This window comes from Dermacentor silvarum, chromosome 1, assembly GCF_013339745.2.
Source record: "Dermacentor silvarum isolate Dsil-2018 chromosome 1, BIME_Dsil_1.4, whole genome shotgun sequence".
In the NCBI taxonomy this organism is placed as follows: domain Eukaryota; kingdom Metazoa; phylum Arthropoda; class Arachnida; order Ixodida; family Ixodidae; genus Dermacentor; species Dermacentor silvarum.
The window spans coordinates 220,765,800-220,789,672 of record NC_051154.1 but is presented as its reverse complement, the minus strand read 5'-3'; the positions used below and the strand labels follow the sequence as shown (position 1 = coordinate 220,789,672).

General features: G+C 45.9%; 1 protein-coding gene across 3 annotated transcripts in view; it reads left to right on the top strand.

Moving 5' to 3' along the window:
* LOC119436778 (uncharacterized) overlaps window positions 1-23,873 on the top strand; it is a 62,421-nt gene that overhangs the window by 13,825 nt on the left and 24,723 nt on the right. For all 3 annotated transcript variants that reach the window (XM_037703768.2, XM_037703767.2, XM_037703769.2), the window contains exons 4-8: window positions 4,050-4,169; window positions 6,429-6,515; window positions 13,031-13,157; window positions 16,040-16,080; window positions 23,393-23,479. In XM_037703768.2, coding sequence (XP_037559696.1) covers window positions 4,050-4,169; window positions 6,429-6,515; window positions 13,031-13,157; window positions 16,040-16,080; window positions 23,393-23,479 — 462 coding nt within the window. The remainder of the gene's footprint in view (window positions 1-4,049; window positions 4,170-6,428; window positions 6,516-13,030; window positions 13,158-16,039; window positions 16,081-23,392; window positions 23,480-23,873) is intronic.

The window sequence follows — 23,873 nt, the reverse complement described above, 5'->3', positions numbered from 1 at the left end:
CAGCATCCGTGTTTTAATACCATTAACGATATGACGTGCGCTACACTTTTTCGTAATCGTCCCTCTGTAAGACAACCTTTCTCACTGCGTGTCAGGGAGCTTAGTGAAGAAACGGATATCCCACTCTTCGAACATCGCTTAATGCCTTCAGCCAAGCTGTTACCACCGTGGGAGTGGCAGGTAGTAGCATGTGATATATCATTTGTAGAGGTTACAAAGCACGCTTCAGAGGTCGAAATCCGAATGCATTTCCTAGAATTACAATCCAAGTACTCTTGCACAGAATTCTACACAGACGCTTCTAAATCGCATGTCGGAGTATCTTATGCAGCCGTCGGTCCGTCCTTCTCGGAATCCGGCGTACTCCACCCCGAAACAAGCATCTTTACGGCTGAGGCCTACGCAATATTGTCAGCTGTAAAGCATATAAAGAAATCAAAACTTCAAAAAACTATTATATTTACAGACTCCCAAAGCGTCGTAAAAGCCTTCAAGTCACCCTGTAAACAGAAAACCCTGTTCTCATTGAGCTCTATTCTGTTCTTTGTAGAGCATACACAACTAACCAGCATGTCATTATATGCTGGGTGCCAGGGCATAGAGGCATCGAGGGCAATGTTCTTGCCGACCAAATGGCCACATCAGTCACATCACCCGCTATCAACCCTACAGCTGCTGTTCCTGCGACAGATTTAAAACCTTTCTTGCGAAAGAAACTGCGAAGCCACTGGCAACGCTTGTGGGACGCAGAAACAAGTAATAAGCTTCATTTGATTAAGCCACAATTAGGTTACTGGCCTTCCGTAACAAAAACCCGGCGAACTGATATCCTATTCTGTCGTCTCAGAATAGGACACACGTACGGCACCCACAATTTTCTATTGAGTGGTAATGACCCTCCAACCTGTGGTAGATGTGGCGAGAGGCTCACCGTCCTCCACGTCCTCCTGGAGTGTCGGGAAGCCGAAAGAGAAAGAAAGAAACACTTTCCTCTAGCACATCGCTATTATGTCCCTCTACATCCCGCTATGTTTCTCGGTAAAGAACCGCTCTTTAACACCAAAACAGTCCTCGCATTCCTGAATGATGTGCTACATGTTATTAGCCCAACAAGTTCGTAGCGCATCCTCTCTCCAGAGGATGTTGCTGTGATTGTTTTTTTTTATAGCACATGCCTCCAGGCCCTTGTGTCTCAAGGGCTCTGTTTAGGCACTTGTGCTTCTGGCTAATTCTTGCATCTGCAATATTTTGGAAGTCATATCATTCTTTCGCAATGTATTGTTCATGTCTATAGTACACATCATTAGTCATTGCCATAATCTTATTACGTATAGATTTTACGCACTTTACAGCGACTGCTTTTAGGCCCCTTTACAGCCATGCCACATCTAATCTTCATATAATTGACTATTCATATACCACTAACAAGCCATTACCATCGTCCTGGCGCTCTTTGGCCACACCTGGCCCTTGCGCCAATAAACAACAATAATCATCAATCATAATCAGGATGAGCCGCACTTGTCCTAAATGCTTTGGGGATGTGAGGGGTTAGATGAGCAGTACTTGTCCAAAATGGCTAAGGGGCTAAAGATGCCCATAGTGAATGCTACCACGGGAGCCTTATGTCATTGCTGCGTGCTCTGGTAGTACATATAAGCAAAGGTATGGCGACATTTGGTGCATAGGAGTTGTCATAGTATTTCTTCTCTTCACTTGTAGCAAGCATTTCCCTTCATTTGTATCTTGCAGGTTACAGCAACTATCAGGAAAGTATGTTGGGAAGCTTTGTGCTTTTCAGTCTTACTAGAAAAATGCTTATTTAGTAAACAGTTTGAACTCTTGTGAATCTCTTGCAGGAGCTAGTACATACTAGTAACATACTCTATTGTATTGCTGAAGTTTTCAGATGCAGTGCATGCGAAGTTATCCGATGCAATGAGTGTGCTGTCTCTCGACATGTAGTCATGCTGAGGACTCATTTTCGTTCACTAATGCCTTAAGCAGAGGGAATATCATTGTTGCAAACACATGGCATTATCAAATTTGAGCACTATTGTGGGGAGTTGCAAGCTTTACCTGTTGCAAGCTTTACCTTCTTTTCCAAGGCTCTTATTTCATCTGGTAGAGCACAGACTGAGTAGAAAGCTTCGTGCATTTCACTACATTATCTCAATGTTGTCTGCTCTCTGTGATGATTTGTCTAATTCTCCAGGTTCTGTCATAAAAGTGTCATGCTCTTCTGAGGTTAACTTGAGTACATTTATCCATTTCGTATGAGGCCATAACATAAAACCAGTAAGTGTATCTGACAGACCGATGAGCAAATCAAGATTTTCAATTGTTTCCTTCATGGCAATACATCCTCTTTCTCTGTGGTCTGGAGAAAAGGCTGTTGCGCACATGGCCCTAACGATGAGTGACAGTTTTGCAAATGCATAGAATATAGATAGTGATGCAGGTTCTTTTTGTGGTGCTGCTTCTGAGTGCTGAACAATATTGTGCTGCTCATTACTTGAACAAAGTGTTGGAAACATTTGGAATCTGTGACAGGCCTGCCAGATTGATAAGTGACATGCAAATTAGCCATATGCAGTCCTGGGTTCGCATTATGTAAGGATTCTTTTCATTTTCTATTATTTTTACTCTTCATCATTGGCTGGCACGATGCCAGGTCTTCGCTATCTCCAATATCGGCCACTTGCTGTAACAGGTGATAAATGAATAGAATCAAAGAAAAAGAACCTTCGCAAAATACGCCCCCCTGCTAATTTGTGATCTCTCACTCTCTCATTTTAGTGGGCTCGTTAAACGGAACCTCAAGGGACCAGGGAAATAAGTTCTGTTTATTAGAAGCTTCATTTACCGAGAGATTGAGCTCCAAAATGCTCCTTCGAAAGGGGCAGCTACTTTATTGTCAACAACAGATAATAGGTGTGGCATATCTGATTAGAAGGCATCTTGTTACAAAGTCTCTGCTTGCACACAGCCACTGACTAGAGCTAGCAGCACAAGAAAGATCACAAAAAGGAAAGACATCATTTAGCAGAAGGAATTTCTGTTTTAGTGAAGCAACTACTTTTGAAATCATCAATAACTTTGATCTTGGCAAGAAAACCTGAAAAATAAAGGCACCAACAGCGATGCCTGTCGCGATGCCGCTGAGATTGGCCGCTCAGTTTCAAATGTGGTTCCATTTATCAGGCTTTGTTTTTGTTTTTTCATTGGCTTAATGCAAAACCAATCAATCATAAGGCTGTTCTGTTTATCAAGCTTTTTTTTTTTTGCAATTTCCGTTTACTCAGATTCTACTGTATGCCACTGAAGTGCAACGCTTAGGACCATTTTGTGTACAGCAAGAGAGTCGATAGCTATAAATTTTTTATCTGCCGAGTAAATCGAGCGAAGTATAGCAGTGTGAAAATTTTGCAGTTAGCATCCGAGTAAGGGAAGTGACGGCAGAAAACTAGGTGGGGTGATGAAGTTAGGAAATTTGCAGGTGCAAGTTGGAATCAGCTAGTGCTAGACAGGTATAATTAGAGATCACAGGGAGAGGCCTTCATCATGCAGTGGACATAATTATAAGATGATGATGACTGCCCAGTAACTGCACTGTGACCGAAATTGGAATTGTCTGTAGGCTTGAATGTGCTTTGTATAGATGTAAGCTCATTATTAGATTTTATGCCATGTAAAACAATATACGCTTGCTTTAATACGCTTGCTCTGCTGGCTTGATGTTGCTATTAGTATATAACTGCACTTTTGTGCAGCTCATGAGTTTATATCTGACCATATAGTTGCATCATTGGAAGCTTTGTTGTTCGTCATCCTAGCAAACCTGTATCTATTCTGTTCTCCAAGTGTGTGTGTGTGGGGGGGGGGGGGGGTGTTGTGATGCTGTTTATTTTGATCTATTCTGCTCATGCCTCAGTCTCTAGTAGCCTTCAGCAACTGACAGCAGCTCAGATGTTTGTTGTGTAACAGCCTAACATGCCATGTATGACTTGCTTTAATTCTGTTTTTCATGTGCCACTTTGTTCTTTCAGATAGCCACTACAGAGCCCCTGAACCCCATCAAGCAAGATGTCAAGAAAGGAAAGCTACGCTATGTTCACAACTGCTTCCCCCACCACGGTTACATTTGGAACTATGGCGCCATCCCACAGGTGCTGTGATGTGCAGTGAACTGGTCGATTAGGGAAGTTGCTCAGCATCTTCTTGAAGGGGCCTTAAACAGGCTTTGAACAAACAAGTGTGGTGTGTAGAGTGCACACTCACACTAATTTGTGCCACATATTTCAGTGCTCTGCATGGAACTGCAATGCTGACACTTTGATGCTGATTTTATTTAATGCTTAGGTTACCTCAGCTACACCTTTGTGACAACCCAATCTTCCATATTACTGACTGTTTCCCACTGTGGTTGTTGAATATATGTACATGTCAACCTAATGTATTCATTCATTATTTTTCTCCTAATAACTACAGTCGAATCCCGCTACAACGAAATTCCCGGGACATGCGAAACCTTTTGTTGTGGCGGAACTTCGTTGACGCGAAATTAGTATGTATATACGTACACCAAACGGCAAAGCCGCGAACGATACCAAAACCATTGTTCGGGAAATCTTCGCGATGGCGTGGGGGCAAAGGTTCAGACGTACAGAAGGCAGTCAATAAAGTGTCAACTTCACGAGAGAATGAATTTCGCGCCACAGTTACAGCATTTTTCGTACATAGCGGCTGACGCCAAACCCAACGCGCCTGCCCGGCCGGTCGCGAAACACTCATTTTGCAGCACATGCACCATCCCAATGAAGCGGTTTGAATTATCACAATTTCACTGCATATTTATGACAAAGTCGTCAAGCTTGGCAAGCTTGCGCTTACCGGAAGTTTTATTTCCAGAAGTCAATCAGTCTGGATTTCTTACGCTTCACAGCAAGCAAAGGCGTTATGCGAGTCTCGTAGTCCATTAAAAGAGCCATTGCAATGTCATTGTCATGGGCTCTGATAACTTTTCTGATGATGTCAAAAGGATCCATTACTTTCAAAGCAGTCGCCAGAGTCAGTGTGTCTAGCGGATTGTTATTTTCCCCAAACGACGAGATGTTGGCATCATGTTCACAGCGGCTGCGGCGCGGCCGCGTGGGCGCCGTGTCTTGAAAGTTATCTGTGACGTGCACAAACTGCGCACCTGCGCGGGCCTCATCTTCAAAGCGATCTGCGATGTGGGCAAAGTGCAACTAGTGCCGGTAGAGTTGTGTGCGCTGTGCTCCTGTGCTTTCGACGTTTAGTTCACGTTGAAGTGAGAGACGGCATGGAGGTCAATTCGCTCGCTGCTGTTGCCGCACTGCCTCACTTCAGCATGTTGACACCGAGTTTCCAGGGTCATTGAGCGAAATGTGTTCGTGTTTACCTGTGCGTGCATGACACCGTGCTCGGTAATTTAATTAGCGAATGTTTACAAGTTTATATGGCCGATAAAACTACTATCCTTAGTTCGTATAGCTGTCTACTAATTTGCTATTGCAATTGATGCTTCGCTTTTTGGGCGAAACTGAAATTTTTTCCCTTCTGCTTTCTGTCGCTGCGATCATCTGTGCCTTCTCCTCGAAGAGAGAAATTTACGCTTCTTCGTTGACGTAGCCATTTCAACCGGACACACACCACAGAGAAAACTCCAGTGATTGTGGTGATCCCGTGCTGTCTCGCGCAGGCGCGTAATGACCACGTGTGGCTATGGATTGCAGTGGCTTAAATCGGTACTTTGAATTTTATTTCGTTTTCGAAAACCTCGTTCAAGCGGACATACGATCGTCACAGCTTTGGAAGGGCCTTCTTATTTGACTACTTGGCAGTTCCAATTTCAGTTCAGTCCCGGTTTCATTCTCAAAAACTTTGTTGAAGTGGAAATACCGAATAAAATGCCTTCGTTATGGAGAAACTTTTTTTTTATTACTTTCTATGGACAGCTTAAGGGGAATTGGAAAACCTTCGTTGTGGCGGAAATTTTGTTGTGTGGGGTTCGACTGTATATTCAAACTAACAACAACACAGTTTTGAGAGAATGCTTTATCCGTCTAAACTAAATTAGTGCTTTGCTGTAATGTCCCTTTAAATGTTTCCTGCTTGAAATAGACTTTACCTGCTAGTTAGCATCTCTCCCATATCTTCTCACTAGCTGTTCAAGTGTGCACTTTCATACTTTTGATTCTTTCCTACCATAGCTAAGTGTCTGCACTTCGATAGGCCAGTGTGCCTATTCAATTCTCTGCAAAGTTGGGGTTGTCTAAATATTTTTTTTTTGTAGCTTTGTGTTATAAACCTTGCTGATTTGGCTCTGAGACTGTATCATTTAAGCACAATTTCCTATGTTCACTATCTGCCTACTAACATTTTTATCATTTGTGCATTCATTGCAGACTTGGGAGGATCCAAACCACACAGACAACAAGACCAACTGCAAGGGAGACAATGATCCCATTGATATCTGCGAGATTGGCTATCGGGTAAGCTGGTGAAGCTTTTGTCTTTTGCTGATGTTGCACGTGCATATCTGGGGTATTTGGTAACAGCCATGAGGTGGCTGCACTGATTTCCAGTGCATTATGAAGTGGTGTGTAGCTCTCACTCACTGTACATAAAATATATTGGCTGCCTCTTCTCTAACAAATCTGAATGTTATACAGTGCAGTCCACTTATAACGATATCAAGAAGAACGAAAAATCTGGTCGTTATAACCGATCATCACTATATCTGGACTGCCATAAAAATAAACTAATATATTTTTGTAGTCCCGAAACTAAATTTGCCACTTGCAATAAAAAATCGACGTTGTAGAAAGTAGGCTGTGAAAAATGAAACTTTTATTTACACCTCTAAATAGCGTCTCAATCGTTAGGCGCGCTGAAATAGAAATCTGCGCCTGCTTTCGCCAAAGTTTCGGATTCGCAACCGCCGTGTGCATCGCGTCCAGCTGCTCCGCGAACACTGGCGGCTATAATTTAGTGTGCGTGAAATCAATGAGTGACTCGATCGACGACATTGCACTTTGGTTGAATATCGGGGCCGGTGTCAATGACGGGCGATTGTCAATCTCGTCGTCACTGCCGCTGCTGTCGTCTCCTCTGTCACACAACGCTGCCGTCTGTTCGCTCAACAATTGCCCGGCGGAGATCTCTTCACAGAACGAGGCATCACTACCTGCACTCAGAAACTCCTCCATCGAAGCCATTTGCATCATCAGTAGCGTCGTGCTCCCAGAGTTCGGTAATGTCAGCGGCTTCCACCATGTTTAGTTTCACCCATAGAGGTTTCGTCCTGGTGCACAAAGCCTTTTCTGTTGATTGGCATGGCCACTGCTTCTAGCCTTCATGATCGTGGTGCTCCCGGTGTTCATAATTGTCGATATCATCGGCTGCGCGAGCTCATACTTCTTCGAATCTTGTAAAATTTGCAGCGTTGCACTTTGTCGGCGCACCTCCCATTCCTTTCGTGGCGAATTTCCGCGCTCTCTAAGAGAGGGAGATTGTAAGGGCAGCGTAGGCCGCACAGGCGCTGCTCACTTATCGCGTTGGTCCCCCGTTCTCTTCTCTGGGCGCTCACACGACCGCCGGCGACGCGGACGCGAAGCAGCTGGTGCCATCTTGTGCACCCTGCGCCAACTTGCGATGCTCTCTGTGGCTTTCGTTCGCAGTCGGTGCGCGGTAACAGCGGCAGATACGAATTCGCATAGGCAAACTTTCGTCCCGTCTCAATTAAGGGCAACTTAGGAGCGCAAATTTCACGATTATTCTGCATGAAAAACGCTGCCCAGGAGCAAAATTTCGGATCGTTATATTCGATATGTGGTGAATAATATATCGTTATATATGTTTTTTTTTTCTCATAGCCCTAATTCATAAGTTGATACTCTTAGATCAACTCATCGTTATATGTGGTATCATTATAAGTGGACTGCACTGTATGAACAATTTATTGACAGCATTCATTTAAAATTGGAATGTGACATTGAATAAATGTTACTTCAGCGTTATGCTTGCAAAATTAATTGGAATTCATGTCTCTAACATGTCTCTAACATGTCTCTTATGGGAAAATATTACTTAAGAACTTCGTGTTACCCCTTAAACAGTGTATATTAATGTTTAAAAATAATATAAAATATATGTTAAGATTGAACATTGCACTAAGGTTTACATATAATATAAACATGAATAACGTTAGCAGAATATTCATAACAAAACTGCAACATTATCATAATAGGTACTACTTAGGTACAGTTGCTGACTGATAATTTAACCTCGATAGGAACTGCCAGAACGTCCAAATAATCGAAAGTCCGAAATACCGGATTCGCCCGAAAATGTGCGAATTTATTCCACAAGTGGCCAAAAAAGTGGGCCATATTCTCGATACAGTCGAACCCATTTATAACAATATTCAAGCGCCACAAAAATTTCATTGTTATAACTGGTTTGCATGAAAAAAAATCAAAACAGGGGGATGGCAGAGCTGTTGTGAGTAAACTAGAATGGCAGGGAGCAGTTGTGACAAAACTACAGTGTAGACCGCTTATAACGTAAGTCGGCGGAGTCGCGAATATCCGCACTATAAGCGGTACCGCACTATAACCAAAGCAATAATTTTCAAGGCCCGCAAATATGCAAAACTTGTGCACCGAGCCACCACACGTATGCGACAGTCGAGGAATGCGGCTAGAATGTTTGCATTCAATTTACAGTCCAATCTCGTTAATTCGAACCAAATCACTGGGCGGCGCCTCCAACAGGCATTGCTCCGGCACCGCCATTGAGTAAAAGCTTAGGAGAGACCCCTCAATGTCGCGCGTGAACAAAACAAAAAACGAGAAAAAAAAAATGCGGCGGAAGCGAGCGTTGGCGGGCGTTGGCAGTTTCGTGGCCCTAGCTCGCTATACGCACCGTGATATTTCACGACTCGCACTCAAGATTCTGGTTTCAGTCCCACTGGCTCTTCGTTCGCACCACGTGCCCTTCTCCTCCACTTCGTCTCTCTTTCTTCCTCGAGCACTCCTTGGGGCGCCCGTTTGAGGGGAGCGTTCGCCTGTCTCCGCTGACTTCCGTACTCCCAGGCAGCCGCACTGTAACCGGTATTTCGTTTCCCGCAACTGCACTATAAGCGATACGTGTTACATGGAGTGCTATGGGAAAATTAACGGGAGTCTGAAAAGACCGCACTATATCCGGTCCTGCGCTATAAGCGGTTACGTTATAAGTGGTCTATACTGTATAATGACGGGGAGGCCAGTGCCCCTCCCCACCACCTTCCTCCATCCGGCTGCTGATTGTGTTAACTTGTTGAACTGTTTAACTTTGCTACCTGCATGCTCCGATTGTGTGTAACAAGCTGCAGCTGTTGGCATTCAAGAATGCCATTTCTATAATAACTGCAAAGCGAACTCACTGGTGGTAAGTGACATGTGAGCTTCGCTGAGGCATTGCTTTGGTGGCCTCAAAAAGGGCCTTTTAAAAATGCGAGAAGGTTGCCACAACAGCCTCTCAGCTTGAGAGATCCAGAAGAAACGCTGGGGCGAGATCGCCACAAGCATCTCGCCACGTACTTCTCACTGGCTTGCATGAGATAACCCCATGTCCATCAGCTTTGCTTGGTTTATGCAAAGCAAGGTCCCTCGCGAAAACGGAGCCCCGGAGGGACTGAATCATCTGCAGGGCCTCCTGCAAGGACAACATGTAAGGCAGCCTGCCCTACTGCGTCATCGCTGTCACTGTCCAATGCAAGAACGTTCGCAATGGTCGCCTCGTCAATTAGAAGAACTTCGTTTCCAAATTTGTGGCCGATGGATTAAGTCGCTCGTGCTCTTCTCTGTTGGTTGAGTCGAAGTCATTCCGGGACCACGTGGTTTCTCAGCCTCGTGTGTCTCGCCGCCGAAACTTAAGATGGCTGATCCGCCCACTGATCATCGGCAGTGCACAACGTTGCCGGTGAAAAGAAAGTTAATGTTGTGCTTCAATACATAAAGCGACATTTTGTTAAGAAACTAACTGGATTGTCAATGCCTTTTTCCGCAAAGTTCGGGAATTAATATCTCGAAACTGGTGTCATCCTGAGAATTAATTCTAAGTGGATCCGCCTTGCGAACTCCACGGCTACAATTTGTAAATTGCGATATGGGCCATCAGGTAATTAGTTAAAAACTTAATTTGTGTATTTTTGTTAATTATTCGATTATACATTTCAATTTCTTGTGCAAGTAATGTCCACCTCTTCGAGTAGACCAGCTCATGAACTAGAATTCTGCTATCTGCCACAGGCAACCTTGAAGAATTTCTGAAAGTGTTCGCTGAAACACCCTGTATATAGTACAACTGTGCATGTCATATCATGGCCAGTCTGGAGCGTGCGTCTGGTGTCTGGGCAGGCACGCATTGCAGACCGGCCATAGCCCTATGCGTTCGAACGCTGCCATGAATCGGGCAATGCTTTGCTTATCAGGTTCAAGCAAGCATAGAGTTGAAGCAAGAGGCATTAAACAGACGTGCTTCTGTTGCTCTTCAGAAAATTGTCTTGTTTCTGTCGTAGCCAAAGTGACTGGCGTCAGCAGATCTTGTAGGAAGCTGAAACAGCCACAACGCCATCTGGCCAGCGCCTGGTGCCTTTGGCCTAGACCTTCCGTGGCCGTGATTTTCTAGCAATGCCTTTTATGCTATCCTTTTTCACACTTTTACATTTCGTCAGTGGTCGGAGCGAAGCTCCACACACATTATCAGCAGGATCAACCAGCCATTAGCAATGGATGATAAGAGAGGCATAGAATCGAGCAGAAGACGTTGCTACAAAATCGCGGCCTGTATCTTGACCATTGTCATGCTTTTTGCTATAGAGAGACGAAAGTAGTATACAGCTGTGGAGTTCATATCTTTTCATGTAATGGTAACCAGTCGAATTGTGTGAATATTGAAATTCTGAACTTGAATATGGTTGCGATAAAAAGAAAAATGAAGTTTTTCTCAAATCGGTCAATCTAATTGCCATGTACCCCCTCGAAGAGGGGGTATTTGGCAACTCTGCTACTAGTCATCTGTGCCTAAATTCCTAGACAGTTCATTTAGAGCTTATAAATACAGTGTAACCCCGTTGATACGTTCTTTACTGCTGCGTTTTCCAGGCTGCTAGATCATGTTTTCGCGGTCCCGACCTAGATCTCACTGACTTTCATCTATTATGTTTCCCCTTGATATGTCGGCAATCTGTAATGTTCCTGGGATCTTACGTTGCGTTTGAACGTGGCGCACATATAAAGCTGGTGCAGCCAGCTTGTACACTGCAACAAGGGACTAGTGAGTTGCAACAAGCGACCAGTACATTGCAACAATCGACCGAAGTTTACAATAAGCAACCAAACTTTGCAGTAAGCGACCACGATTTGCAATAAGCTACCAAAGTTGGCGAAGCACCCGAAGCGAAGTGTGCATGAGTTAAAGCTTACCGGGAACTACACACATTGAGCCAGATCCACCGAGTGCAGCGTTACATTTATTTTAGAGCCGCAAGGGTCTTATATAGGTAGCATAATCGCTGGTTATCTCAAGTCAGCTTTGCTGCAATGGAGCCGAGTTATGCGGTGAAGCATAAGTAAAATATTACTGTCAAGCATATTAAGAGTTGAAAGGGGCCACTGTTGCGAAACTTAGTACTTGTCCCATAATTATACACGCACGCAAGCACCATCCTCGGTCGCAATAGGAGCACTGAGACATCTAATAACTGTAGTGGCAGCCATTCAAAGCTGTTTGTGACATAGCTGCGGCGATTGGTGGCCTTCCTCACAGTTACGTTTTGCCGGCTGTTACATGCTTTTTTCGCGGTCCCTTGAAAAATGTACCAACGGGGTTCTACTGTACTAGGGTGGTGCGAATAAACATTTTTTGGTTCGAATCGAAGTTGAAGCAAATGGTAAGTAGTGTTAAATAAATTCAAAGCGAATAGTTTAAATAGTTGTGAGATTTGCATAAAACCTTGACATAAGAGCCAGATGCTGACAAATGTAAGAAAGTTGGTTCTTTCTTGTTCTTTAAAAAGGAAACATGTTCATCTCTGAAGTCAGTTTATTTTCAAAGTGCCGTTATTCAGATATTTTCATGCAAAAATGCAAGTTGAACATATAACTCCAGCTGCACAGAAGATTTGTTTACAAGCTCTTAGTGGTGTGCTTCACTCTATTTAAAATTTTGTGGTAGTTGAGGCCGCGGGAGCATTACACATTTGCGTGCCGTGTGTTGTCGCAATGCTGTGAAATATGGCCTTGACTGCTCAACACCGGCAGTTTCTGCTGTGTTGTGCAAGTTCAGCTTTATGTTTTTTGTTGCAAGTGAGCTTAACCTGTGCCGTTCTGCAAGAGCATCAACGAAAAATGTTTTAAATTTTAACAGTAAAATCGGGGTGCAGGTTACATGCGAATTTTGACTTCATGTGTGGCTCCACAGCAGCTCAGATTTCGCCTTGAGGTGTGGTTTCACTGCAGTGCTGCTGTGAAAACATATTTAGGGCAAAGTTCACTGCCACCAGCATCACAGAATAGGTGGGTAACAGAGCAGCTGGCCAAAGATATGACGGGGATGATTCGTGCATCTACGAATGGAATTTGTATTTACAAAGATTCGGACGTTGTATGCAGTTATCTTCAAGAGTTAAATGCATGGATTTTTCTTTTGTTTTTTTTCTTTCCGGGGTGTTGTAACGGGGGTTGCAGCTTATTTGCAGAAAAATACTTCACTGTACATACATTGTTCGTTTTGAATGTGCTTTGAGAACTTCAAATACTGAAATTTGGGCCGAAGTGAATATCGAATATTTGCACAAGCCTAATAAATACCATTGTCAGTATAGTGTGTACTCAGTAGCCTGTTTGCATGAAATTATGCTTTGGTAGTGTAAATGTTAGCCGAGATTTCATTTTAGAGTGTATAAACTAATTCACGTGGTTCATGACGACCTCCCCGAGTACATGTGCCTCTGTTGCAGGTGGCCAAGCGAGGCGAGGTAATTCAAGTGAAGATCCTTGGTGTCGTGGCCCTCGTAGACGAAGGGGAAACTGACTGGAAGCTGCTTGCTATTGATGTCAATGATCCCTTGGCTAAGGAGCTAAATGGTGCGCGAGGACTATTTTACGTTTTTCTGCGGCACTGTAGAGCTGCTTATACTAGTACTATAAATTGCTATTCTCTGCTATTAGTCAAACCGTGAGATAATGAAGTTGCATCCGACGCTAAAAGAACTTAGTTATACCTAATCCAGTAGAACCTTGTTCATATAATCCCATTTCGTACAATTTTCCAGCGGCAACGTGCACATTTGAAAACACAAAAAATTATCCAGTGCAGTTACACTTCTTTTTCATTGATTAATAAGTTTCCAGAAAATACAACCTTTCGGCACCAATGTTCAGTACTTCGCCAAACTGCGATCGTATGAGATGTTTTCCAGCTGCTGGATCCCACATGAACAAGAAAAGGTGTGAAGCACGCAGTCACATGAAAATGCCGGCGCGCAATCAGTTTCCTCTTCTGGTACCAGCAAATGTCTTGGCGTCGTCGCACATCGCATTTACAGCTATCGTCGCCTACCTATTGCTATAAGCTCTGTCAACTATCTGTTTCACAGCGCATGTGACCTAGTGCAGTTGAAAGCATACTGTTGCCATATAGTATCATATATTTATTTTTTCCAACATTTAGGGAATGTTGGTGGCCACCCAAGTAGGCGGTAACCCAAATGTGCCGCTATTCGCTGCTGCAAATGTCATGTTTCGCTCTGGCGGCATCGTATTCGGGCGTCGCCGACCAGCGTTCCGCGTTTCCCGTGGTCTTAAACCACTACGCAATAGGCAAAAGATCCGCTTGGGCCACTTGGGCCCCACCAGCTCGATGTGCGTTGGCGTCTCGTGCCCCAACAATTCTCGCCAAGCGGGCACGTCAAAATGCCAAAAGCCCTGCTCGAAGAAGCTGCCGAATCTGGCCGAATTCTAGGAATGTAAACAAAGCTTGCCGAAGCCACAAAAACGACGATGCACGTCTCGGGCTGCTCTGGCCCCACCAGCTCGGCATGCATTGGCATCTTATGCTGCTACGGTTCAGGTGACGCTTTGCATTACGTAGAGGTCAACTACAGTTGAGTCTGCCCAATTTTTTTTTTTACTTTGGGTGGTACGTTTTCCCGGTTAGGGTATACATTTTTCTTTATGCTTCTCTCCAAAATGTATGAACAAGGTTCTACTGTATTTGTTATAAACACATTCACTGATATTGATGTAATCAAATCCGCATTCTTGGTATATGCAAAATAAACAAAAGCATGACGCCATATATCAGTACCCATTGATAAGCCACCTATCTAGTGTCCGCACTTGCCAAATATTAGACTTACTCATGCTGGCTCCTTGGCAGGAAGATAGACAATAGAGAGTTTTAGCGTGTCCGGTAAGCGCAAGCAGATAAGCAGAGGTGCAAGCGTGAACGGCCTGCACGGTGCAGCCACCTGGTGGCGCAGAGCTCAACCAGACAAGCACAGAGCTGATATTGCAGTAACCAAGTGTATTCTACTTTGCTGCTGGTGGAAATTTTTGGCAGCGGCGTGATTGTGTTTCTGCTGCAAATTTACACCAGCATCATACACTTATTTGCTCCAATATTAGCTGTTTTGTCTGGTTGAGCTCTGTGCCACCAGGTGGCTGCATCATGCAGGCCGTTCACGTTGCGCCTACGCTCATCCAGTAAAATATCCAATCCGCTTGTGTTTGCTGGCCTGTCAGTGGCTTGCAGTGCTGATACACAGCAGCACACAAACAACGCTAAATTGTGAAGGTGCATTTTTCATATTCGTAAACATATAACTATGTAGCATGGTGTGGTCTGTGTGATAATGTGGGATTAGCAGAAGCTGGCTATCTTTAGGCTAGACGAGCCAATCCACTGGCTAAGGCACACGCTTGCACATCCAGAATGCATGCTTTTTGCACATTAGATCATTGCAACATGGAGGAAACTACCATTGATTGCAAGGCGCTCTTGCTGAGGCTTTGACATTTTAGTACAAGAATACATTTTTGCACTGCTAGCAAAAAATACTATTCCCTTCTATGTAACGGATGCATCATATCTTACAGTCAACGACCGATAATTGACTGACATTTACAGTCAACGACTGCGTGGTACCGCCACGTATCCCATAAAGCCAACGTAATAGAACATCTGAAATTTCGGACACTAAAACCCCTCACCGTCCGAAACGTTATTAATCGAAGCCACCACCTCCACCATTTTGAATACCTCACAGCTTTGAACCAGTTCTTTTGCACGCCAATGCACTGGCAGCCGTAGGCAATGCTAGGCCTAGCTGCTTTGACGTTTGCTACCGAGCTTCCTGCAGTTTGGTGCCATGTTTTTCATTGAAAGGATTCACCGCTGTCAGCGATGGTGCCGACTCCGCCTTTGTCATCCTTGCCAATGGCTTCGCAGCATGGAAAGCACAGCAAGCGTCAAACGTTGCGTAATGCCGGTTCCCGAAAGGCAGCGTCGATGCAACACAGCGATGTTGTGCACTGAAGCATGCAAAGAGTGGGACACTTGTGTATTTGCCGTCTCCTGTCACAGTACAAGCACCTATTCACCTCACAAGTGTACTGGCAGACCTTCAGAGTTGTTTTGCACATACCTGTGGCGATTTAAGCCCTTGGGGGCAGTAGAAGGCATGCATTAATTTTTTTCTGAGGTTTTCACGGCCCTTAGGGAGTCCAAAAGAGTGGACGTTGACTGTACTGCATTGCAGCTGATAATTCATTATATTGAGGTGCAACTGTACCAATGGTGGTTACTTTCACTGATAAGTGGTCATCAGGTGTGCATCTGTGTTCACTGTGCTGCTTCATATGTTGCACCCTAGCTGTCAATTTAACATTATTATGCTGCCAGGAAAAATACTGCGCATTAGTTCTTGCGTATAACTGAGGCACATATTTTGTTGTTTGCTTTGCAGATGTTGGAGATATTGAAAAGCATATGCCTGGCCTTCTCAAGGCAAGTAGATTACATCAGTTGCCCATTGTAACTTTTGTGCTGGACCGATAGAGCACAATCCCAAAACCTTGTGATGTCTGTGACACTGCAGAAGAGTTGTGACTACATAGCTTGTGCCATCTGTTTGCTTTAAACCTTGAACTTAAATTACAAAAAAGTATACATTAGGCTTCATCAGAGAAAGAAAGAAGCAAGAAAAGGCTGAGATGTTAACCAGATGCACGTCTGGTTAGCCTCTCTGTCTTTCGGTGACACTGCATGTTGTAAAGTGCTGTCCAGGGTGCGTTCGACCACAATCATTTTTAGAAAGAGTTTATGTGACACCAGAGGTAGAAGCAAATAAAATGTGAGGCGATTGTGCTTGGAGGTAAATTACCATTCCCACAGCAGAAGCTTTTTCCCTTATCAGAGCTGAGCACCCACATGATGAACGACCCCCATCTCCCAGTTTTTATTTTTTTCTCTTTCTGTTCGTCTTTTGCTGTGTGATACATTTCTGGCTGCAGTATTACATGCGCTGCTTTCGCAGGAAACCCCTTGTTCGCATTGGTGCTGGCTATTTCTATGTTAAATGATGCAAAGTTAACAGCTATGATGTAGTGTCTGCTGACGAGCGTGGCTTCTTCAACAAGGGTGCGGGGCTTTCATTTGAATTTCCGTGTAGTACTTAGCAAACATAAACGTCGCTGTGTCATCTCCATGCCACACTTTTTTGTTTGCTACGTCCAAACCCAGTAGGAAATCCATACTGTCCAAGTTCCATGAAGCTGCTGATCAGCAGGCTGCTTTGAGAGGACTGGTTCTGCAACTTCTTTTTTCCAGGTGGCTAAATATAGCAAGACCTCCTTTTTTTTTTTTTTTTTTTTCTTCGTACACCAATTAATTGGATGTCATGACACTGCCACGTGCTTCATGTGGACAATGTAATATTGACTGAAACTTGAGATGCTGCACTGTGGTTTGTTTGATTTTAGGGACAAAATGAGCGCATAATACAGTTAAGCCTGCTTATAACGAACCTCCATATAACGAATTCCTGGATATAACGAAGTTTTTATATTCTCCGCCGTTACTCCATAGAAGCACATGTATTTGAGACCTCTACGTAACGAAGTGGCAGCGGGAGACCCCCTCGATATAACGAATTTTCCCCTCCGACAACCTAGAGATTTCGCCCAAAATTCTGTCATTTTTGCGCGAGCAGCAACAGGAAGCACCTTCTCCGCCGCAACGGAATGCGAAGCGAGCGCACGTGTGCGAGGCGGGCCTGCATCCCTCAACCCGGCGATTTTGCCGCTGCGAGTGTGACTTTTCCCCCTCCCTTCATTCAAACCTGATCCTGCCGCTTGCTGCAGCTGGCCTGGCCCGCCAAGCCGGCACTCTCTCCTTTTCCAGTTGATGTTGCCGACGCGCTGGTACACGCTGTGACACATCACACTCGATGAGCGCGGACACGCGCTGTCAGACACTGGCGGTGTGTGGAAGCGCCACTAGAGAAGCGAGCGAAGTGACTTTCGTGCTGTTGTCTATCGCTTCAACGCAAACTGAGTGCCGAGAACACACAGCACGCACAAAGCTACGAGCCGCCGACGCACCTACACTGCTAGACTCTGCCCCAACACAGATCGCTTTCAAGATACGGCCCGCGCGCCGCCGCGCAGTACGCAGTTGATGCCAGAGTACAGACAACGCCGCCCCACTATCCCTCCCCCCCTCGCTCCCTCGCCGGTGCCTCGAGCGCAACGGAAGAATTCCTCCCTGCTTTTCTTGCGCATGCGAGATTTAGACGCGGTCGTCGGCTACCCTCGCACGTTTTCACTTGCACATACAACATACGGCGCTCGGCGACTGCGTTATCGCCCTTGGACTTTATACGGAATATATATGAGCCAAAACCAATTTTAGGGCCACAACGCGTCATAGACACCATCTTTATAGCAAATACAGATCTCAAGAGCCATACTTTTTCTGGCGGAAACCGAAAATACGTCATAGTTGTCGCACCCGGCACTTTGGGCGGCCAATGCTATCGTTATGCCACCAAGCCAAGCGACGTGAAAATTCAAAATGGCTGCTCGGGCTGGCGCGGGGTGGCAGTTCGCAACGTGTGATGCGGGAACGGTCCCACAGTTGCGACGCAACAGCGGGGTTATCAATGCATTGGGTTCTATGGGAGCTGTGCCGGGACCGGCCGAAAACGACGTAACAGCCGGGAAAACGCAGCCCCCGGGAACGTAACAGGGGTTTCTACTGCAACACTATACGACGCTACGACGCCATCGTGACGCTCGCTCTTCGTTTCCGGTGCCTCGCGCTTGTGCGAAACGACACGCGTCCACGCATCCGGTACCTGGTGTGACATTCTAAGGATGAGTGCTTCGACGAAAACGGAAAACGGGTGCGCATTACAATTGAGGGCGCGTTAGAATCGAGTAAATACAGTAAGCGTTTCTTTTTCGAATTTTCGTGCCGAACCTGCATATTACGAAATCCTCTTTATAACGAAGTTTTTCGGGAATTTGTCAATTTCGTTATATTCAGGTTTAACTGTACTGTATCCTGAATATTGCTGTTGTAAACAGCAGGACAAACTAGATTTCTTATAGGAGAGTGATCTCTTAGCTTTTCAGTGTGACTTTTCACTGCTGGCTCTAATGAAGCAATTTTGATTGAATAAAACACTGAACATAGCAAGTTTTGATTATCTGCAGTTGCAGGATCTTGAAAATTTCTTCGAAAATAGCCTTAGAGCTACTATGTGCGCAAGATAGCAGTTCGCAGGAAGATGGAGACTTTTTTTTTTCTTGTCAAAACGTTGGCTGCAGCAACATTCCTTGTTCTACCACTGTTTAATTGCTATGTGCACAAGAAGTTTTATGACTGCAGCAAGCCACCCTATTACATTGTCTGTCTTGTCAGGCAATACAGTTAGAGATTACGCACGTGTCTGCAATTGGCTTTAGGTGTGAGCTTATCAGTGTCGGTCCCTGGACTATCACTTGTGCACAAATGGAAATTCCTTGCACAGTGTGGCGAGGTGCTGACTAGGGCTCCTAGTGAGAGACATTTGAAAATGGTTTGGTTGGTTTTCCTATGTTTGCCATGTTAACAACATTGCATACAAAAGACACTCGGTTAGTAAGAGACACTCGGTTACTAAGGACATCTTTTTTAGGCCCTGAGAGTAAATTTTTCACTTTTACAAGAGACACAACCTAGATATGCTCACACAACCCAGCCAACGTCGTACCAACCGTTACACACTGCAATTTTCATTCCCTTGGCTCGATTCTGTTCCGTTTCGCAGCCGGATGTCATTCCTCGCATGGTTGCGGCTTCAAATTGCACTTAACATTTTGTCATTATGCTTTCATAATCTCTGTCATGCTCCCACACCGACTCTGCAACAGAGTACCATTGAGTTGGATTTCCGTCGCAGCGTCCACGGCACTGGTCGCTTTGTATGCTGGTAGTCGGACTCTGGAGCCATCGCCATGTTTCTATGAGACAGCTCTGTTCGAATCATCGGGAGCCGAACAGAGGCGAGCGGACGCGGGCAAATGTGTGACCGGCCCGGTTATCTTGCTGTGAATCTTTGCCACGTCGGGACATTACACCTCGCCATTATCGCTCCATCTGCAGTTCGCATCCCCCCGCCCCCCCTTCTCCGCTCCTGCACTTACTAGGTTGCGCGGAGCTGAACGGTATTGTGAGCAACAGGAAGGCTTGCACAGTGAAGTGCTTTACCTCCAGAAGTTCGGAAGGAAGGCAATAAAATCTGTAGTCACTAAAAAACAAACTACAGTGTAGACCGCTTATAACGTAAGTCGCCGGAGTCGCGAATATCCACAATATAAGCGGTAGTGCACTATAACCAAAGCACCAATTTTCAAGGCCCGTACGTATGCAAAACATGTGCACCGAGCCGCCACGCGTATGCGACAGTCGAGGAATGCGGCTAGAACGTTTGCATTCAATGTACAGTCGAATCTCATTAATTTGAACCAAATCACGTGGCGACGCCTCCGACCGGCATTGCTCCGGCACCGCCAAGAGTAAAAGCTTAGAAGAGACCCCTCAATGTCGCGCGCGAACAAAACAAAAATAAAGAAAAAAAAGAATGCGGCGGGAATTTCACCCTCTCTCAAATGGCAAGGTCGCCGATTCTGTGTTGCGCCGGAACATGAGTGTATACGTGCCGACGGCTCAGCCGCGCTTAGAAAATGGCAGTGAACCCTTCTTTCTCCTTTATGCTTCCTTTTCTAGTCAAGTGTTGACTTTGCACGCTGCGGCTACGGCCGGCGCAGAGGAAAGCAGCGGCGCTGTCCCAGGCCGGCCAACAAATCTGCCCACGCCGGCAAACGCCCGCTTCCCGATAACGGCAGAAAACTAAACTTCGGGGAGCTGGCGACGGGCCGGCTGGAGCGGCGGCGGGTGCGCACGGTAACAGTCGAAAGTGAGGGAGCTACGAGGGAGGGTGAGGGGAGCCACTGAAGCAGTTGAGTTACCGAGGCGAAATCCGCTTCCCTGACGCCCTCCTCCCTCACATTCCACGATCTCCACGTGCGCCCTTCGCCGTGCCGTGCCGGCGCCGCCTGCTGCCTGAAGTTTCGTTTACTGCCGTTATCGTGAAGCGAGCATTGGCGGGCGTTGGAAGTTTCGTGGCCCTAGCTCACTATGCGCGCCGTGATATTTCGCGACTCGCACTCAAGATTCTGGTTTCAGCCTCACTGGCTCTTCGTTCGCACCACGTGCCCTTCTCCTCCACTTCGTCTCTCTTTCTTCCTCGAGCACTCCTTGGGGCGCCCGTTTGAAGGGAGCGTTCGCCGTCTCCGCTGACTTCCGTACCCCCAGGCAGCCGCACTGTAACCAGTATTTCGTTTCCCGCAACTGCACTATAAGCGATACGTGTATACATGGAGTGCTATGGGAAAATTAACAGGAGTCTGAAAAGACTGCACTATATCCGGTCCTGCGCTATATGCGGTTACGTTATAAGTGGTCTATACTGTACTATGGATTACTTCTTTAAGCCATTCTGAGAAATTTTCTGCAGATGTGTTTAAACACACTATGATGCTGATGTACAGTATCATACATCACCTGACGAAAAACAGATAGGACCATCGATAGGCGTTCGAGGTGCCTGGCAAAAGCCGGAGAAAAAACTATCACATCGTCCAAATAACAGAGGCAGATGGACCACTTGAAACCATGTAGGAGTGCGTCCATCATTCATTCAAATGTGGCTGGGGCATTACACAACCCGAAAGGCATCACTTTGAACTGATAAAGGCTGTCGGAAGTAATAAAAGCCATCTTGTCACGGTCCATGTCATCGACAGCAATTTGCCAGTATGGAGCGTAGGTCTATGGACGAAAAATATTGTACTCCATAGAGGCAATCCAGGGCATCGTCATTGCGTGGTAGCGGATAGACGTTCTTCTTAGTTACCTTGTTTAGGTGCCGGTAATCTACGCAAAATCGCCAACTGTTGTCTTTTTTCTTAACTAGTACAACAGGGGATGCCCATGGGCTGCAAGAAGGTTCAATGATGTTACGAGAAAGTATCTTATCAACTTCGTGTTGGATGATGTCTCGCACAGTAGGAGAGACGCGGTAGGGTCGCCGATGGATTGGGCTCGCATCCACGGTGTTGATGCGATGTTTGACAACAGACGTTTGTCTGAGAGGACGGTCTCCAAGGTTGAATAAGTCCCAGTACGAGGCAAGGAGGCAACGTAGTTCATTGGCACACTGGGGCGGAAGGTCGAGCGCAATCATTGTCATTAAGGCATTCAAGTCTAAAGGACAGGAGGTACAGCAAGAGTTGCACACGAGGAGTCGTCAACAATTAAACCCGAAATGTGGTAGTCTCAGGCTGGCGTGATTTGCACAAGTGATATGCCACACGGGAGAACTTGTGCACAAAGTCCAAAATTCACTAGCGGAAGACAGGACGTGTTGTCTGTGATGGTAATGACGGTGTGAGGAAATGCGATGTTATGTGAGAGCAGGACATCCGGATTAAAGGATACGATGTAGTCACCGTCTGGAATGGGCGGAAGGGGTGAAACACCTATGTAGGTACCGGCAATGTGAGGGAGGCGAATATGCTCTGTGGAACATAGCCAGATCGGAGCACTATCGGGGGTATCAATAGCAACAGGTAGAGTGAGTTGCACAACACCAGCAGAACAGTCTATGAAGGCGGAATGGGCTGAGAGAAAGGCAAGTCCCAGGATTAGGTTGTAAGGGCAGTGTTCTAGTACATAGAATAAAACAGAAGTATGATGACCGGCGACACTCGCACAAGCTGGACACATGCCAATCACGGCCGGTGTTTCCCCGTCGGCGGTTCGGAGCACAGGCCACGGGGCAGGAGTGAGGACTTTCTTGAGACGATGGCGAAACTGAGCATTCATCACTGATACATGCGCGCCAGTGTCAATCAGAGCCATAACAGGTACACCATCCACGTTCAGTTTGATGAGGTTCCGATGTGTGGGCAGGGTCAAAAGAGGATTTTGGCGTCGGGTCGGTATAGCAGCATCACCTCTAGGTGCTGCACCCGTTAGTTTTCTGAAAGCGTGTGCCGGAAGGAGCTGGGGGACGGTGACCGACGCGATGGGGGCAAGCGGTTGGGCCGAAAAGGGTTGCCAGGAGTTGCAGTTGCGAGGGCGGTGGGAAGTGAGAAGCAGCATGAGGCGGACGGTTGGATGGGAGATAGCGCCAAGGGGTCGAATTCCACGAAGAGCGGCAGTGACTTGACGGCAGGCCACAAGTGAAGCATATTGGCCTGTCGTCTGGAGTGCACCATTCAGCCGGGTTGCGATACCGTGGAGGGGCATTTATGTTTCGGGGGCGCATGGCAGAGGTGGACGAAGCGTAGTCAGGCCAATTAATGGAGCAGACGTTGGTCAAGCCAACGTTGTCCAATTCCTGGTGTGCAAACGAAATGCAAAAACGCCCGTGTGCCTGCGTTGTAGTGCACGCTAAAGAACCCCAGGTGGTCAGAATTAATCCGGAGCCCTTCACTATGGCGTGCCTCATAATCAGAACCGGTTTTGGTATGTAAAACCCCAGAAAGAAGAAGATACTCAAGTGTTTCTTAACCGCATGTGGGTGCTCACTATATTATGCATTATCAGGAGCTTCAGTGACCATACCCGTACTGTTGGATTTTTCTTGCATCTCATGGAAAGTGTACACAGCTATTCCTTCCTTTTTCTGCTCAGTCACATATGTGTTAATGCGCCATATATGTATGCATTGTGTGCACATAATAACCTTTACGTGTTTCAATTACAGGCAACTACTGAATGGTTTCGCATCTATAAGATTCCCGATGGCAAGCCAGAGAACCAGTTTGCATTTAATGGCGAAGCTAAGAACAAGGTACAGTGCTTGTTTATTGTGCTCCCATTTTGAACGCCCATGCCTGACACATTAGGGTGTTAGTATTGTTGATAGTTAACAATAGAGCTTGTTGTGCAATAGCCCTAGCTCTTATGTGTACGTTCTGAAGTGCGAGACAGTGTAGCGAGATCTGGACAGATAGCAAGAAAAGAATACAAGCGCTCTTCTTCCGCTTTTCATCTTGCTGCGCTGCCTCTCACTTCAGAAGATGCAACACCATCTAGCCGAACGTTGCACACTGCTGCTTATGTGTACAGTTTTCTCATTTAACTTGGATGCTATCACTTGTGGCTCCTGTCACTTGTGTAATGCATCTATGCTGGAGTGGCTGCCGTGTTGGCAGCCCTTCGCAATCTTGAAACTTCTTAGGTAA